The 17,715-nt window shown below is 32.0% G+C and overlaps 1 protein-coding gene across 1 annotated transcript; it reads left to right on the forward strand.

Moving 5' to 3' along the window:
- The first annotated feature begins 12,604 nt into the window (after nucleotides 1-12,604).
- On the forward strand, nucleotides 12,605-17,140 carry LOC143564385 (uncharacterized). Its single transcript, XM_077051681.1, has 5 exons — nucleotides 12,605-12,683; nucleotides 14,073-14,279; nucleotides 14,784-15,808; nucleotides 15,882-16,080; nucleotides 16,563-17,140. Exons 2-5 carry the CDS (start codon nucleotides 14,111-14,113, stop codon nucleotides 17,138-17,140), a joined length of 1,971 nt encoding a protein of 656 aa, XP_076907796.1. The 5' UTR covers nucleotides 12,605-12,683; nucleotides 14,073-14,110.
- Nucleotides 17,141-17,715: the final 575 nt, after the last annotated feature.

Genomic DNA, 17,715 nt, shown 5'->3' on the forward strand with positions numbered 1-17,715 from the left:
CCATTGCTTTTCACTTTCATTTTTTCCCTAATATGATCATTATTTACAGAATTATTAAAGAAGATTATAGTTAGATATTGTCTTTTAAGTGTTATGTACTTAATTGGAGCAATTCGAATAAGACGTTTTACTTGTAGACAACGTCACCGAAGAAGATGTTTTACTTGGATGCGCATATAACACATAAGAAACGAGTATCAGACACTATATAATACATGAAAACATCTAGCTCGTTTAATAAGCATGTCGCGTTTAGATTGGTTTGTTTAACTCATTTGATTAAGCAAGTTGACTCACCTACCTCTTTAATCAAACATGCCAACCCTCTAACTAGTATATTTAAACACACCAACCCGCTACTCATTAATCTATTTACCCGATTAACACGTTTACTACTTGATTACAACACTCAACTTGTTTTACATGTTTAGATAAATGAGTTAAACAAGTTGTGTTTGTGTTACACAAAAGTGTACGAGTTATTTATGAATCCGGATCATGTGTGGTTGAACCATTCAATCCACCAACTTCAAATGTATCGACTTGTTAACCCGCCACGATTAAACCGAGATCACCAACACTTAGTTGTCTAAACACTTAAAAAGTGTTTAGATATCTTCTTTGTTACACATGGTTATAGAAACTAAAACTATTACTAAAGTTTGTGAAATAATGGCCAATAAGTTTAGAAAAGTAAACAAGAATCATTGAATTTTTAGTAAAGTTATGGAGGGTTTTACTTTTGTTATCCTCTGAATTGTGGTGGAGACTTTTTGTATGCAATTGTTATCCAACAACACACGAGTCAAAAGAATGCCTTATATTTCAAGGAAACCCACAACCTTCCATCAAAGTCACCTCAAATAGTATCTTTCCTTTTTCATCCCATTTTTTTTATTCTTTCTTTTTCTTTCCAGCATCGTTATCATTATAGCTCTATGATAGATTAACTGATTGATTGTGGTTTAGGGGGATGCATGTAAATTTTAAGTAAGCAGTGAATATTAATATACCGAGTCTCTCTAAACACTAATGGTACAAGTACTTTTTTACAAAATAATGTTTATCTTTATGTAGTGTTGGTACCGAAATACCGGTACTAGATTTTAAGAAAAGTGATTACCAAGTGGCGAGTATTGTAGCGAATCTATCGCTAACTTAATTTTACGATTTTTTATTATCAACCTATGATGTTTTGTGGAATATTGTGTTTATTAACAAGGTTTCATGAGTCCTTGTCATCCAAAGTAAGCTTATATGATAAGATGCATTTTAAGTGTTTAAATAATTTAGTGCCATTTTTGAAGGAAACTGTGGAAGAGCTAACATATGCTTAAATACCAAACTTTTTTTTTTCTAAAATAAAACAGTGTAAGTATTGCTTTTAGTGGGAAACCTGTTTTTTTAACTGTTTATTTTTTGGTAGGTAATACGTTTGAGGGGTATTGACTATTGACTGTCACCTAACGTAAGCTTATATGTTGATGATGCATTCAAAGTGTTTTAAATATTTTAGTGCCATTTTTGAAGGAAACTGTGGAAGAGCTAGCATATGCTTAAATACCAAACATTTTTCTAAAATAAAACAAAAACAGTTTGTTAGTATTGCTTTTAGTGGGAAAACTGTTTTTAACAGTTTATTTTTTTGGTAGGTGAAACGTTTAAGGGGCATTGTCTAACCATCAACTACCAAAATGGGTATATATAAGTACTTTAGCCTTTAGGTGTCATTTTCTGAAAACATTTTCACAATTCCAAACACAAAAAATGATGTTTTTAGAGGAAGTATAAGAATGGAGCTTGTGTCAAACCTAAGAGGTTCTATTTCGTGAATCATCATTATTATTATACTCAGTTACGGAATTAACCTTTTCTTTTACATTTATTATTTTTTTGAATATTTGAGGTGACTTGAGGTCACTCCTCATATGTTAAGCATAAAACGAAAATCAAATACTAGCTAACACTAAAAATAAATAGTTCTTCCCGCAATTGACGATAGTACCCAACACTTGGGCATACCTTTTGAGTATAACATAAACATATATGGTTTCATGTGGTTCATTAAAACTTTTATATCATATGTACTTGACTAAAATTGATAATATCATATATGCTCATTCAAAACAGTTAAAATTTAATATTTACTTGCTGTTTGTATATCTTATCAAATAAGATTCATAATATGACCAATATACCCTTTTCATTATTTTTCCTTTCTCCATAATAAACGTAAAACACATCAACTTTTAATTTTTTTACACCTAAAACTCATCTAAAACTGTACTTGGAAAGATTTGATACTCTTAGCACTTAAAAAATGTGATGCTAAGCAATTATTCAATTCAATGTACCAATACCAATAATATTGGTCCAATATACTTGTAATAATGATGATAGGTAATTGCATAATTCTTACTTGAATAACTTTAAATAGAGAAATCATTTCAACTACTAAAAAGTAAATGTGTTTTGAAAGAAAGTTGATGGTAACAAATTAGACATTATGCAATATCCATGATATTTCATATTACAACCAACCCCCCCCCCCCCCCCCCCCCCACACCCACACACTTTGTTAAGTTGTTAATTGTTTAATTGTGAAACTTAGATTAGATGAATGTAGGCTTTTCTAATTTAGTTCGTACCAATCATGGATTATGATATAAGAACAAAAACTAGGGATATTTAAGTGCCATTACCAACAACCATAGTTATGGATGTATTACATTTTAGTCTTTATAATTTGGGAAATAAAATAACAATGGTACTGTTTTTTTGGTTGAGGGTTTTTAAATCTTAATCTTAAGTATATATAAACGAAATTTTTAAAAGCTCTTTCTGGTTACTCCTCATCTCCTCTCAAACTATCATATTGCTTTATTTGTAAATAAAAGATTCTCATGCATTTGACCCGAATTCACGGGTATGAGTCTCAACAAACTCATATAGCACTTAAACGGGTTATAATATGACATTAAATTAAAAATTAATCTTACCAAATATTTGATATGAAAATAATAGAAAAATAGAAATATACTAAAAAATAATATCCGATTTAAAAAAAAAATTATTTATAATTAAGAAAAATTTTATAATTAAAAAAAATAAACTGGTCATGAGTCTCACCAAACATATAGCTTTTAAACCGAGTTAAACATCTTATTTATTTGTGAAACTCCTTTATTATCAAACCCTAAGTATATTAAAATTCAAAAAACAAAACAAAATATTAGAGTCGAATAATGTCAGTAAAACAACACCCATAATATGAGAGATACAAGCTAGTGAAATAATAGATATTAAAACCTTATATTTGTTTTAATAGAGTTTGTGTTAACCCATAAATCATATGTTTTCTTTATTTTAATTTTCTTTTCAAACATATACCAATTTATATTATAGTAACAGTTTACTAAATGTAGATATGCTATCTTCTAAGTTTAGGTAGAATATTGATGGGTCAAGCCACTATTTAATACGACTAAAACACAAGTCATTTAATTAAATGAGCCAAAACATGCCAATAAAAAGCTAACTTTCGTGATGCAAACACATACATAAATGACTAAAAGGCGTAAACAAATTAGAAGCTGTACCTTTCTGTTGCCTTAGAATAACAGTTTCATTAAAATATTATAAAAGCCGCTATCATGTTAGCTAGGAAATAAAGTACGTAACAAATTGAAGAGGTAGGTCCCAGCAAAGCCATGTTGGACCCGCAAGACTCACCTTGAAGAGGGACGTCTGTGCAAAGACCAACTGGATCCGCATGACCCACCATGCTCAGAGAGATGAAGACCTTACACGCAGTAAGCCAGCTGTTCCCGCAGGAAAGCCTCCCTTGGTAAAGTACCCTGCCTGTTCCCGCAGCTGCAGATACAAGTCAAGAAAGAAGGCTACCCGCACTAACAGTAAGGCTACACGCATAAGGCACTAACTCTTATACTTCAGTAATGTCACCTGAAGAAGGAATGAGCAGGGCGGGAACATTCCCGCCCAAAAGAGCCAGTCCGTACGCTTCCAGAAGATCTTTTGTACTATACCTACCAAGGTATGGACAAATAGACAAGATCTGATAAAAGCGACCCATGAACCAATCACAGGGGGACAGCTCACCGACAATAGTACGAGGAGGAGCACGCTCCAGTACAAAATGTCGCTATCAGCCGCTGCCTACCCACCAACTCCCATCGTGGCACGAACATAGCCCATGGTTGGTGGAAAAGGAATATTATATACAGCTGGTCGTACCTGCTTGGAAACCTACCTTCGGCTATAAATACTCAAACACCTTGGAACGGTATCATTATCTTATAATATGTTATCATATACCATCTTCTCTCTAGCTATTTCTCTCTATATACACTTATATTCAGAGCAATCTAGTCTGATTCTCACGCCGGAGGGTGGTCACAAGGAGGAACCCCCCCCCTTCTCAGTGACGAGCTCACGGTGTCTGTTTTACAGGTTGAGAAGAATAACCATCTTTGCCGGACCTAACCCTCGTGGGAAACATCTACTTAACCCTAAGATTATCCATAATCTGCCGGAGTCATTTAGTGTTTCTTCACAAATGTTCAGTACATCTTTTAAATGTTTCGAAACTATCTCACACTTTTGTCAAAAATTCTAACTAAATGCCCATTTACTTAACTAGTTAACAACGTGCTACATAAATTCTCAATGATTCACAAATAAAAGTAATACTTTTTTCATGATCTTTAACTCGTTTAAGTAAACTTGTCATAAAAACACTATGCTTAATTGCAACTGATGCCACGTGTAATAAAACTATAAGGCAATGTATAATGGGGCTTGAGTTTGGGCGAGAAGGGGCGCGAACACCCCCCCCCCCCTCCCCGCGATATGTGGGCAAAAAGAGGCGGGGGCAGAGAGTTCTTGTCGCCCAAATTGTTTAAAAATAATATTATTTTATTATTATGACCGTTTTCAAACGGTCAAAAATAAAAATAAAAATTTAATTAAAACAATATATATATATATATATATATATATATATATATATATATATATAAACATACACCTTTTTCTCCATTTCATACAGAATTCATACCCAAATTCTTCAAAAAATCTAGCAAAATGAATCCTACAAACAACCCGAACCAACCGAAACCCGTGGAACTCACCGCTATCATGACCGAAATAAAAAAAAAACACGAAAAGTTTGTCGAGGAACTCAACGATACCATGAGAGAAACCAACAAACAACACGAAAAGATTGCCGCTATGATGGAGTTGCGGGAAATGAGTAAAGAATACGAATCCCTCAAAGCTGCCGGGTCACACGAAGAGGCCGCATTGTTGCAACGACGACGAGTCGAAAAAATGCGCGAATATTATGGATATTAGTATATTTTTTTAGTTATGTTTTTTTAGTTATGTATTTTTTTGTATTTCCTTTTAATTTTAATGCATTTTTATTTAATTATTTAAATAATGGTTCTTATTTGGTTAGTTTAATTATAATAAGAAAATAATAAAAAAAGATACTCTGGGCCCAGTTTGTAGCCCATACACCATTACACCCCAAAAATAAATTTTCACTCTTTGCTGACTGGGCACAAAATGTCACAATTCGCCCCCATTTATAGCCCCTTCACTACGCATAGCCTAAAAGATTGTGTTTGGCTTAAAATATTGTCAGTTAAGTGTTGTATCGTGTCATGTGGTATTGTATTGTTACACGAATACTCCATATTAAGAGCATCCGTAATGGGACGTTGCCTTGTCACCTAAGTTTAGAAAAAATACCAACACCATTACGGTGTCGGGCATTGCCTTTGGATGCGGCGGCACACCCACGAGAGAGTATGATTTAAGGAGTTTATCTTATCCGGCACACCCACGAGAGAGTATGATTTAAGGAGTTTATCTTATCCGTTGAGTTAACATAACATGATTACTTGACTTGTTTTATTTGAGTTGACATATTTAATTTGAACATTGGTATAGGTTTGGTGTGAAAACTGAATTTTGAATTCAGTTCAAACACTAACCTAATGTGAAAATCCAAAAACAATACTGACTTCGTAATTCAAATTCATCGAAATTTGACTTTTTCAAGTACGAGTTGAATAATAAACACTCTTCTAATTGATTTCTAAAATTTTGTATCTTGATCTACATTCAGCTAAAGTAAAAGTAAATTTGCAATCTATTGTAAATCGAATATTGAAGTAAATCTACTAATATAATAAACAAAAATGATGGTTTAACAACATATTTCCTAATTGGCCTAATATGATGCCAAGTGGCACCCCTACCTTTTCAACTTTAATTTTTAATTATTTTATTAAAATAAATCATTTAAAACATTTCATAATTCATCCATTTATCTATATCACATCAAAACACCATCATTCTAACATGATTTATCATGAAATTTATTTTTAACAAAAAAAAAAAATGTTTCTTAATGATATCCTTTTACAATATATGTTGTAAAAGTTTAAAATAACATTCCATTGTTTTTTCAAGTTTAGTGACTTATACAAAATAATAATCTTAATATTCTTATATTAAAAAGTGAATGCTTTCAATTTTCTACTTAATATTACTTTTAATTTAAACTGTAAACTACATTTAATACTTTAATTCTTAAAAACCATTCATGATTTCTAAAATCTCATTTTCTTACTATAACTATAGCTTATATTATATTTCAAATGAAATAATAATAATAATAATAATAGAAATGATCAAATAAGAAGTTTGGTTTTCTTAAGAAGGCTAGGAAGGATGGTATTTTAGTCTACTACCTTAATATTGAAACCCACTTAATTTAATTTAAAAAACCCACTTAATTAAAACCCACTTAAATTTTCACTCATCTCCTGCAACTACCATCGCCCACTGCCACCCACCACCACCACCTTGCCGGAAAAGTCTTCGGAAATTTCGCCGGAAAATAAAACACTATGAAAAACACAATGAAAAAGATACAATGTAAAAAACACAATGGAAAAAACACTATGAAAATAAAAACACAATGACAAAAACATAATGAAAACACAATTAAATAACACAATGTAAAAAACACTATGAAAAAATAAAACACAATTGTATAACACAATTTTGTAAAACACAATTATGATAAAACACACATTGTAAAAACCCACGATTTTTTTTTTATTTTTATAAAGCAATATGGTACTCATATAAAAGATAAAAAAAACACTTGTTTTTATGGTGAAATTGTTTTGAAAAAAAATGTCGTATAAAAAAGTTATGAACGTTTTAAAATGATGGGGTAATTTGACATGTGCATTGCATGTGGAGAGAGAAAGTCAACAAATGTGTTATCCCTATTATGCCCTTACTCTTGTTTTACACTTGATGATCTCTCTAATCTAATCTCAACAATTCAATTCTCAAATGAATGGACAAGATTATTTCCTATCCTTTCTAGGAAAACTAATCTTCTTATTATAACTCAACCCATAATAATAATAATAATAATAATGACATGCTATACAGCATAGAAACTAACTTTTATATACTGTTACTATCATATGTTTTTTTTTATTAAAATTGGTTTATACATAAAAACAAATGTTTAAATGTTATAAGTGTTGGACAACCATCCAACAACGGTAATTTTCATTGTCGGTTATGCGGTATTACATGTTCATGTGCAACACATCTAGATAAATACCTTTCAGGAAAAATACATTTGAATATGACCAAATTATCTGATAGTCGCTGTTATCCAAAAACCTATAATGGTTTCCAATTGTTTGGGATGTTTTGTTGCTTTAAAAATGTGAAGTTGTTTTATATATTTAAGATTATATTTTTTATGTTTTAAAGTACTTTTTCGGTTTTTGTGGAGTAACATTGTTTTAAACTTTTAGGGAGTGTTTGGGGAAGCTTTTAGATTTGTTTTTTTTGCTTATTTGATTTTTAAAAAGCAAAAAGTCACTTTTGAAAAACTCTATTTTTAAAGTTTTTGTAAGAGCTTTTCCAAACACTTTTTGCTTTTCGAGAAACAAATAGCAAATAAGCAAGTTTTAGAAGCTCACCCAAACACCTCCTTTAGTATCCCGTGTTATGCTTATATATATTTTTTTAAATGTTAAACCCATATATTATTGGTATTGCTTTATAATATATTTATTTAAACTTTGTGTATTGTTTATTTAAGTATTTGTATGAGTTGCATCAACCTTTTATTATTATTATTATTATTAAACGTCATTATTCTTCTTAAAAATATAAATCCATATATTAAGGGGGGTGTTTGAGATTCCTTACATTAACTACTTATAGCTTATAACTTATGGGTTATAACTTATTGTGAGTGTATAAGGTATAAGTTATAACTTTATAACTTATAACTTATGCCTTAAATAAGTTACAAGGAGGTAAAATAAGGAATCCCCCCCTAAATTAATATTAGTACTAAATGATTTATGTTTTTAGTAACAATCGTGTGTTATTTGTAATAAAAGTTAATTAAATAAATCTAAACATTATATACCAGGAAAGTTTTTAGAGATTTCAGTCGCACTTTTTAGATAAAGATGGTAACTACAATTGTTGTATATGAAGAAATTTTTAAAGATTAATAAAAATTTACCATATAATTTTCTTTTTCTTTTTTTATTCTATTCAACGTTGTAATACATATTCATTCATCTAATACTAAGTTAGTATAACTATTTCACATTTTTTTGTTATTTTGTTAATATAATTTACCCAGTCCGTATATACACAAGTATTTAACCTAGTACTAAAAATAAAATATATCTGATGGCAAGTTACATTTTAAGACAACACCTTTGCAAATAGTAAACCTCACTATCAATGAAATGCAATTATATTAAATGTTGGTAGGGGCTGTCTCACTCTCTACTCTATTTGGCCTGCATATTTCCTTTTCATTTTATTTATACATATATTCAAAAGGTCTATAATTACGTACTGTAACAATTTAATTGCATTTAAAACTCCACTTTAAAAGAATGAATTCTGTCTCTTATATATACCACTAATATATTCACACATATTGATTTTTTTTAAAAATAATCTTAGGCATTCACTATTGAATACAACTAATATGATGTATGCACTAGTGAAACACACAAAGTGCAATTTGTTTGTTTAAATTCTGTTTACTTATAAATAAATGCATCCCATTTTAAGATTCAAGCCTGTCCATGTAACGTTTTTGGGCGTGGAACACCATTACAGTAGGGGGCATGAAAGGCCGCTACAGCATAAATAAAAGATGAAGGTGATTGCTGGCGTGAGTGATGATTTTGTTAGATATTTTAAGTATTATATAACCCATCATATCATCATCATCGTACTCAGTATATCCCACCAATAGCAAAGCTATAAGATGTAGACAGCCTTACCTCTATCCCATAAGGATAGAGAGGCTGCTTCCGGTGAGACCCCTGGCTCGATAGTAGTTTTGCATCAAGCATTGGACATAAGGCACATAGCACTCAATCATCTGGACACGGGCTGATCGGTGCATGTACCCTTGTCTTTCGGCTATCAACGCCACTACATGATGCCTGATTAACTGTCCGTCACTTTTAACGTTATTTTCACGAGATTAGTAAAATAACGTCAAAATTAGTGCAATTTCACTTTTGCCCACCCGAGGGTTCACACATATATACATCATATGTGCGCACCGCAAGCAGGGCTAATATCAACGCCACTACATGATGATGATGATGATGATGATGATGATGATAACCCATCATATAGATCAGGTCGAATATACCACACAATTCACATTTCATATTACCATAACACATGCTCCCGGGTGTGAAATGTGAAAGCCTCAACTATTGTCTATATGCTACCTAAATGATCTAAATGATGAACTCACAGATAACATTTTACACCTCCCCTAACATATACTCATACATCGCCAATTGGTTTAAATTGCATCAACACCTTATCTTTGATAATGAACATTACACATAAAAATTGTGTTTAGTTTTTATAACTTTAACATCATCAATTGGTTCTAATTACAACAAGCATGTGTGTAACTTAGTACCATAATCCTTTTTCAAATAAACTATTAATTATATTTATACCCTGATGTTAAGACAAGTAACCACCCATGACTTATTGATCTAGTGGTATGATGTCCTTGCTCACAGTGTAATGCAATAAGGTTGAAATTTTGTTCTTAAAAATAGTTATACTTAAGAGCCTTATAATATCCAACCCCTCATTCAAATTAAACATTTACTTCACCAGATTCAACAAGGTAGCATAATTTTTTTATATGCTACATTATAACAATACATAATTAATAATATATAAAATTTCTTTCCCATTATTTTGAAAATTTAATACTTTTTGAATAATATAATATTTATTATTTATTATGTAAATTTTTGTCTTTCCTCCGTCACACGTTGAACTTCCGAACCACACACTACAAACATTCATGAATGTTATTAAATATATCCATTTTAATAGTTATTGTTTTCTTGTTATTATTTGTAATTTTTTTATAGGATAGCCTCATAGCCGATTGCGGTTTATAAAAAAATTTACCAAAACTCAGACGCAAACTACGATGATTAAAGAAATTAATTTACAAATAAAACCTATTAAATAAAAAACAAGAATCATAAAACCATTCATATCCAATTCTTCTTGCCCACATATGTAGCTAAAATCATATTTAAATTCATTTTGATTTTTCTAAAAATCTCCTACGTTTGTAATAAAAAGGATCATAAAAAGTATAGTGATAGCGGTGATATAGGTAATGACACTTGAATGCTTAACGGTTTTTCAATAACAAGAATTTTAAACGTTTATAAACGCGTCATATCAGTTATTATATCAGAATTTTACTAATTATCCAATCTTTTAAAAAAAGAGGAAGAAAAAATCTAGCCATTGAGCAACTAGGTCCTCAACCCCTCATACGGCTTCGTCTAATACTCTGTATTACGGTACACCACAAACGAATATATAGTTTAACCATTACCATAACTTTATAATTTTTATGAAAAAAAGCAACTAGCTAATAGATGACTAATGGAGGTAATGTATAGAGATGATAGAATGAGAAAAAAAACATGATATAACAATTAAATAATAAACGTTTTATTCTTAGAAATATATACGACAGTTGAATAATATTGAACTATGTTTACAATTTTTCCGATAATTAATAATAATAACTTCTTCTTGTTCTTTTTTACTAGTGAAGTTTAGCTCAACTGATATTTATAGGGAAAAACGATTAATTTGTGCTAGAGTGGACGTTTAGGAGGCCGGTTTTCCCCCGAAAATGGAGACGGCGGGCATAGGTTACCCAACGCCTTTGCCATTGGTTTACTCCAAGTAATCGAGTTTTACTCTTTGGTCGTTAAAAAAAAGAATAACATATGAGTGTGAGAGTAAAAAAAGTTTGTGTGTGTGATGAAAGATAGATAGTGTAGTGTGGTGGTGGTGAAACTGATGATGATTGAACATGGGAACCTGCAAAAACAAGCAGCTGGAAGACATTGCAAACTTTATTCCAAAGAAAGATTTCTCTTTTTCAACAACATTAGTCTGTGTGTGCTTTCCACAGTGTGTAATGTATCATATCATGTTTGTCTGGGCCTCACCTCAGCATCACCCAAGAGTCATCACTTTTTTTACAACCAACTAAGTAACCCCGGTTACTCCGTACGTGGACCCCATTGGTTAAAGGTAGCCCGAGCCGGCCACTAGTCCGGACGAACGGAGCCCATAGCGGTTCACCTATTGAGGGATTCACCGGATAAAAAACCGACCCCCACGCTCGTCAAATGGCACGACAGCGAGTAGCCGGTAAAACCGGGTGAGATCAGGACTCGAACCCTGACAAGCCAGGATCATCCCTCATATCTCCCATATAAATTGGTGACAGTGAGATTTGAACCCCAATCACTCACTTATAAAGTGAGTGCTTTACCTAAGTGTCATCACTCATCAACACCATTTTCACCACATCCCATTTCTTTTATATTCTTAATAATAATACTAACTTCTTACACACACACATAAAAAAGCTCATATTCACACCTTTACTCCCTGTCATTACTCTCTCTATATCTTATAACCATCTATATCTATCTATATATTCATCTTCTCCAGTTCCACCATGACTTTAACTACTTTTTAATAATAAAAAAAATTAAAAAAAAAATATTAATATTATTGTTATTATTAAGTGGGTAGTGTTTATTCCATCTGGGTATCTTTCTTTTTGGTCGGTTCAAGATTTTCTTTTTCTTCTTCCATAAAGCTTCTGACTTTTAACACATTTTTTTTTTCTAAAAGCCGTAATCTTTGACAGATGATAACACCAATCTTGCAAAGAAACTTCATCTGGGTATCTGTTTTTTCACATAAAGATTGAAATTTTACAATACCCACATTGAATTAAGCTTCAATTTTGCCAGAATTTGGTGTAAAGAGTATTTGCATGTTGAGTTTTCTTGTAAATTTTGGGGGGTTTGGTTCAAGATTTTATTTTTACAAAAAGTGTTGAATCTTGATGAACATGTTCTTGAAGCAATTGGATTATTGATTGTTACAAGCTGCATTAGATCAAAAGAAAAATGAGTCAAAATTGAGAGATGATAAGTCAAAATTGGAGCTTATTTTGGTTTCATCAACAGGCTTTGATTTCACTATTTCAGGTACTTTAATTAGTTTTAAGCAGTTTGTTGATTTATGTTAAGGGAAAGTTAACGTATAAATTAAATTAACGTGTTAACAGAATCAAGTAGTGTAATTACACATTTTAATTACTACACTACGTATAATTAAACTATTTGATTCTTACCGTTAGTATGTTAATTTACTTTGTATTTGATCTAAACTCTTTATGTTAAATATTTTTTTATTTGTCGAGATGAAATTTGTGAATTTAATTCAAAATATTGTTCTAACTCGTTGATTAATTTGTATGACCATCGAGGGAGTTTTTTTTACCTATTTCGTTTATTTAAATATATTTTTCTTCATGTTTACGATTATAGAATTGCATTTAATGAAAATTTTAACTTGTTATTTGAATCGATTTTGACTTGTTTTTTTTCCCTGATCTTTCGATTTTCTGTTCATTTTCTACAATTTTTAATTTACTCTATAATTCGAGTTTTGGTTCACCATGATCAACATCCGGGATAATTTCACTCAAAAAAATAAATAAATTAAATTAGTAAGTTAATAAAAATAAATAAATTATGGTACAGAATTAATCCATGTGTAGAAGAATTCTGCACATATTGATATAATATAGCTGTTTGTCTGACTAAATTGTAATAACAAATAAAAACTTGTGAAAAAAGAGAAATTACTCAGGTAATGATGTTACAGACTTACAGGGTGTAACGAGAATAATTATTTATTTTTTACGTATAAGTTACTGTTGTGTGTCATAATTATTTTTGGAAATATGATCAATTATTTTTATATCTACTTTATATATTCCTTACGGACATTTTACCCTTTTTATAGATATTTTTTTCTGCTATTTATTTATTTATTTATTTGTTTTTTGTGTTTTTGTAAACTATGTCACGTTCTTATATTCAAATGTATTTTCTAAGCAAATTGTATTTTATAGATATATTTCAATGTTTGGCAAAAGTCTTATATGAAATGGACAGGACTCTGCATTTGAACATAGAAAGAATATTATTGTCGTGGTATTCTTGTAATATACTTACTCAAAATAGAAATATTGTATTTTATTGGAACGAAATAATATTAATTAACAAATTAAAAAATAAAATAGTTTTTTTATAGGTGAAGTGCTGGTTCAGCAAAGTGCTTACATCTGGGCATGGTTTTTTGTTTCATTATATTTTATGAATTTTAGTGTACATGCAATTTGTAAATGAAGATGAAGAACATTCACACCAAAGATGTTTTATTAAAGAATTAAAATAAATTCGATATTTATCGTAACATCTAGCCGCTAATACCAATTAATATTATTCGTTTTGCCCATTTAAAACAACGCGTTCATCTAAAACGCGTATTTTAATTGTTGTGGTTTTGTATACATGTTTGTTTATCAGGCTTATTGTGTTGCTTTACGAAAGAGACATCAATAATTATGAAGATAAAAAACGTCGACTTTCTCATGGCGAGAAGATTAAAAAGACAAAATAGAGATCGATTAGGTTGTATGTCAGGTATAGTAAGCATCTTTGATTTCCGCCATGGGCGGGTTACTAGAAGATTGATTTCGGATCATGGAGCAAATATGACTGAAAGTACCACCGGTACGTTTCTTGTCACTTTCAACTCATTTACTTATGAATATGTTGATATTGGCGTGTTGTACCTGTCATGTCCAAATAAAAATTATTTAAATAAATGAAATAGACCAAAAAAGTATCATAAAAGTTTCAATTAATGTATAAAAAGATCAACCCTCCGGTTTGACCGGCACCATAGAATTTAAATTTCAAGATTGGTGTGACTTTATGACATGACAAAACACGAACCTAAGATGAACTTTACGGAGTTAAGATTAATCTAAGTAAGTTTGGGCCGAACAAACAAACACGTTTAGCTAAATGGGTTGGGGTTCTGGTTGACTTGTTTATATTTATTTAAATGCTCTTTTATATCATAATAATTAAAATGGTTGTATATTTTATGTCAAATTAAAAATTAAAAAAGAAATTGATATCAACTATTATAATTTTAAACATTTGTAACTATTAACTTTTGCTCTTACATTATAAGAATACTATGGCTCACCATGATCTTGGTTCCCATAGGTCCTTCGTGCGCTACATCCGAAGTGAGCTCGCTTATGGATTCAGAAGATATTATGCATCCACCGATCGAATCTCCAAAAAGTGTAAACAGTGACTTGCTTCACACTCGAGTGAAGGAACTCATGGAGGAAGATATGCAAAATGATCAAACTGAAAAAATATCAAATACATTATTCGATAATCGGGAAATCAATATTGAAGATCTAATGAACAAACTTATCCTCATCGACGAGAAAAAAAATCAAGAACAAAAACCGACACCATTCGAAAGATCAAACTCGTTAGATCATAAACGGTTCAATCAAATATCAGAATCACCCGTCACCCGTAAACCCCGAAACTTATTTAGAAGAAGAAGCAAGTCACACGAATGCATATCGTTAAATGACAACGATACCCCTCTACGTTCAAATACCGCCAACACGTTTAAAGTTCACCACGAAAGAAGCGTTTCACAGTTTTCGTTCACGGAAATAAAGAAAAAGCTCAAGAATGCTATCGGAAAACGGGATTCGGGTTGTCTGGAAATGCCCGTTGTTGATGGAAACAGCGGGTGGAATTCTCCAAACCGAGATCATTTTTACTCGGAAAGATTTACTAGAATTCCTTCCGGGTTCACGGGCTCAATATTTTGCAGATCGGAAAGGAAACTGAGTGGAAACGAGGAGTTCGGGGACATGAGTGATCGGGTATCTAATATCTACATCGAGGCAAAGAAACATTTACATGAACTTCTAAAAAATGAAGATGAGGATACCGAACTGGTAATGATGAGTCGGTCCAGAACTCTTGGAAATCTTCTATCTTTTCCAGGTTACACCTCTCGTTCTTCGGAACTGGGTCGTAGAACCGAGCCGGTGGTCAATGAAAGTCAACCGAGCGTGACAGATGACGATCGTCAAGAACCGAAAGTTTCAGATGAAGTTCATCAACATGAAGGTACTGTTTCGGAGAACACGAATGCAGATGTTGAAGAGATATTAGAATCGCTCTCACCTAAAGAAGTCGAAGTTATTAATGTCGCGGTAATGAAAACGTTCTATGATCGAGTAGTTTAATTTCAAGAATGTAACTTGATGATATTTTCTTGGCTTGTAGGATTTGACGGAATTAGAAGACGAGTTATCTTGTTCTCCAACGGCGTCCCCTACGAAATCTACACTTGAAAGTAATACAAAGGATGAGGAAATTGAGAATACCTCAGACGATAAAACCGGGAAGCCTAGTCCTGTATCAGTTCTCGAGCCATTGTTCTCGGATGATGATGTTAGCCCGGCTAGAACCATTTCCCGATCCTGTAAGCGCTCTTGGTTCATTTTGCTTCTTTGTAATCTTTAGTAGGGTGTTCAAAAACCATTAAACTTTATCAAAGCAAGTCAGCCGGTTGGTTTGAGTGACAAATGGTTCGGTTTTCATGGTTTGGTGGTTTAATGGTTCGGTCTGGTTCCGAACTTGGAATCGACTGTATAAAACAAAGCGGCCGTTTAACCTTTATTATTTATATATATAATTTTATAATTTTTGAAACATATAGTTAATTATGTCTTATAAATATAAACAATAGTTTAAATTTTGTAAAAGAAAATATTAATTCAAGCCACCGAACCATCAAAACCGACCAACCCGTACAACTGGGCCGGTTTGGTTTTTTTCTCAAAACTGTATTTAGTGGTTTGGTCCAAATTTTTCGTCAAAACCAGTCGGGCCAGACTAGACCGTGACAAAAGATGGTATTTTAGTGATGGTTCTTGCTAACTCGATTTGTTTCAATATTTTCAGCTGAATCTTCAATTCAACCACTACGTATCCGATTCGAAGGAACTGCTACCCTGACAAAAAACCAAGAAACATATATCCTTAACCATGCCGAGAACGAGGAATCCGCATACGAATATGTTGAAGCCGTGCTTCTAGCATCTGATCTCAACTGGGATGAGTTTGAACAAAGGTGGCTTTGTTCAGCCGAAATACTCGACCCATCCTTATATAACGAACTACAAATCTTCTCGAGCCGGGCCCCACATGACCAGCTGCTCCTCTTCGATGCCACTAACGAAATCCTCAAAGAGGTTTGTGACTGTTCATTAGATTTATTTCCCGGGTTATCACAATGTAAACCGAGTATCCATCCGGTCCCCAAAGGAATGGACTTAATAAACGAGGTGTGGGAACGACTCGAGTCATGTCTCTACTGCCATTATCCGAGGTCGTTAGATCAACTAATTAAGAAAGACTTTAAAGCTTCTGGAACATGGATGGATCTTCATTCGGAGGCTCGAGAAATAGTTATGGGTGTGGAAGAATCGATATTTGAGGATATGGTCGACGACGCAGTTTTCAGTTTATCGACTGATTAAGGTTAGATAGCCTTGAAATAATAGATAATGTTACGTTTTTAATGATCAGAAATCGCGAATACAGCATAGGGTGGTGTGGTTTTTGTTTTGGTTTTGAGCTTTAGTTTGTAACTATATGAATAAAATCTCATAATAAATGATGTGTTTTTGGTGTGTGTTTTGGTTTTGAGCTTTAGTTTGTAACTATATGAACCGACAATTAATCGAGATTATTCGGATTGGACTTTAATGTATAATTTTCAATTTTATATATACAAACAAATTTTGAAATGAAATTGGCTGGAATTTTGCCGAAAAGCGTTGATCTTGGCTAGAACCTTGATAGAAAAAACCGAAAAAACCTTGATAGAAAAAAGCGGTCGTTTATTGTCAAGTTAAAGAGGCTAATCGAAATCTATTAAGTTACTTCTACACGCAAATAGGAAGGAGGGACGCAATTATAGTCAAAGTAAATCAAACTTGTAATGTTTGACTAATGAAAGTCAAACTTATTATTATTTGTAAAACTTTATAAGAAAACATTATTATGTTCAAACGAAAAAGAAAACATGGTGTTACGTTTATTTATCCAAAAC

The sequence above is a fragment of the Bidens hawaiensis genome, unplaced genomic scaffold, assembly GCF_021521415.1.
Source record: "Bidens hawaiensis isolate Kalapana, Puna unplaced genomic scaffold, B.hawaiensis_p1.1 tig00021996_1, whole genome shotgun sequence".
In the NCBI taxonomy this organism is placed as follows: Eukaryota; Viridiplantae; Streptophyta; class Magnoliopsida; order Asterales; family Asteraceae; genus Bidens; species Bidens hawaiensis.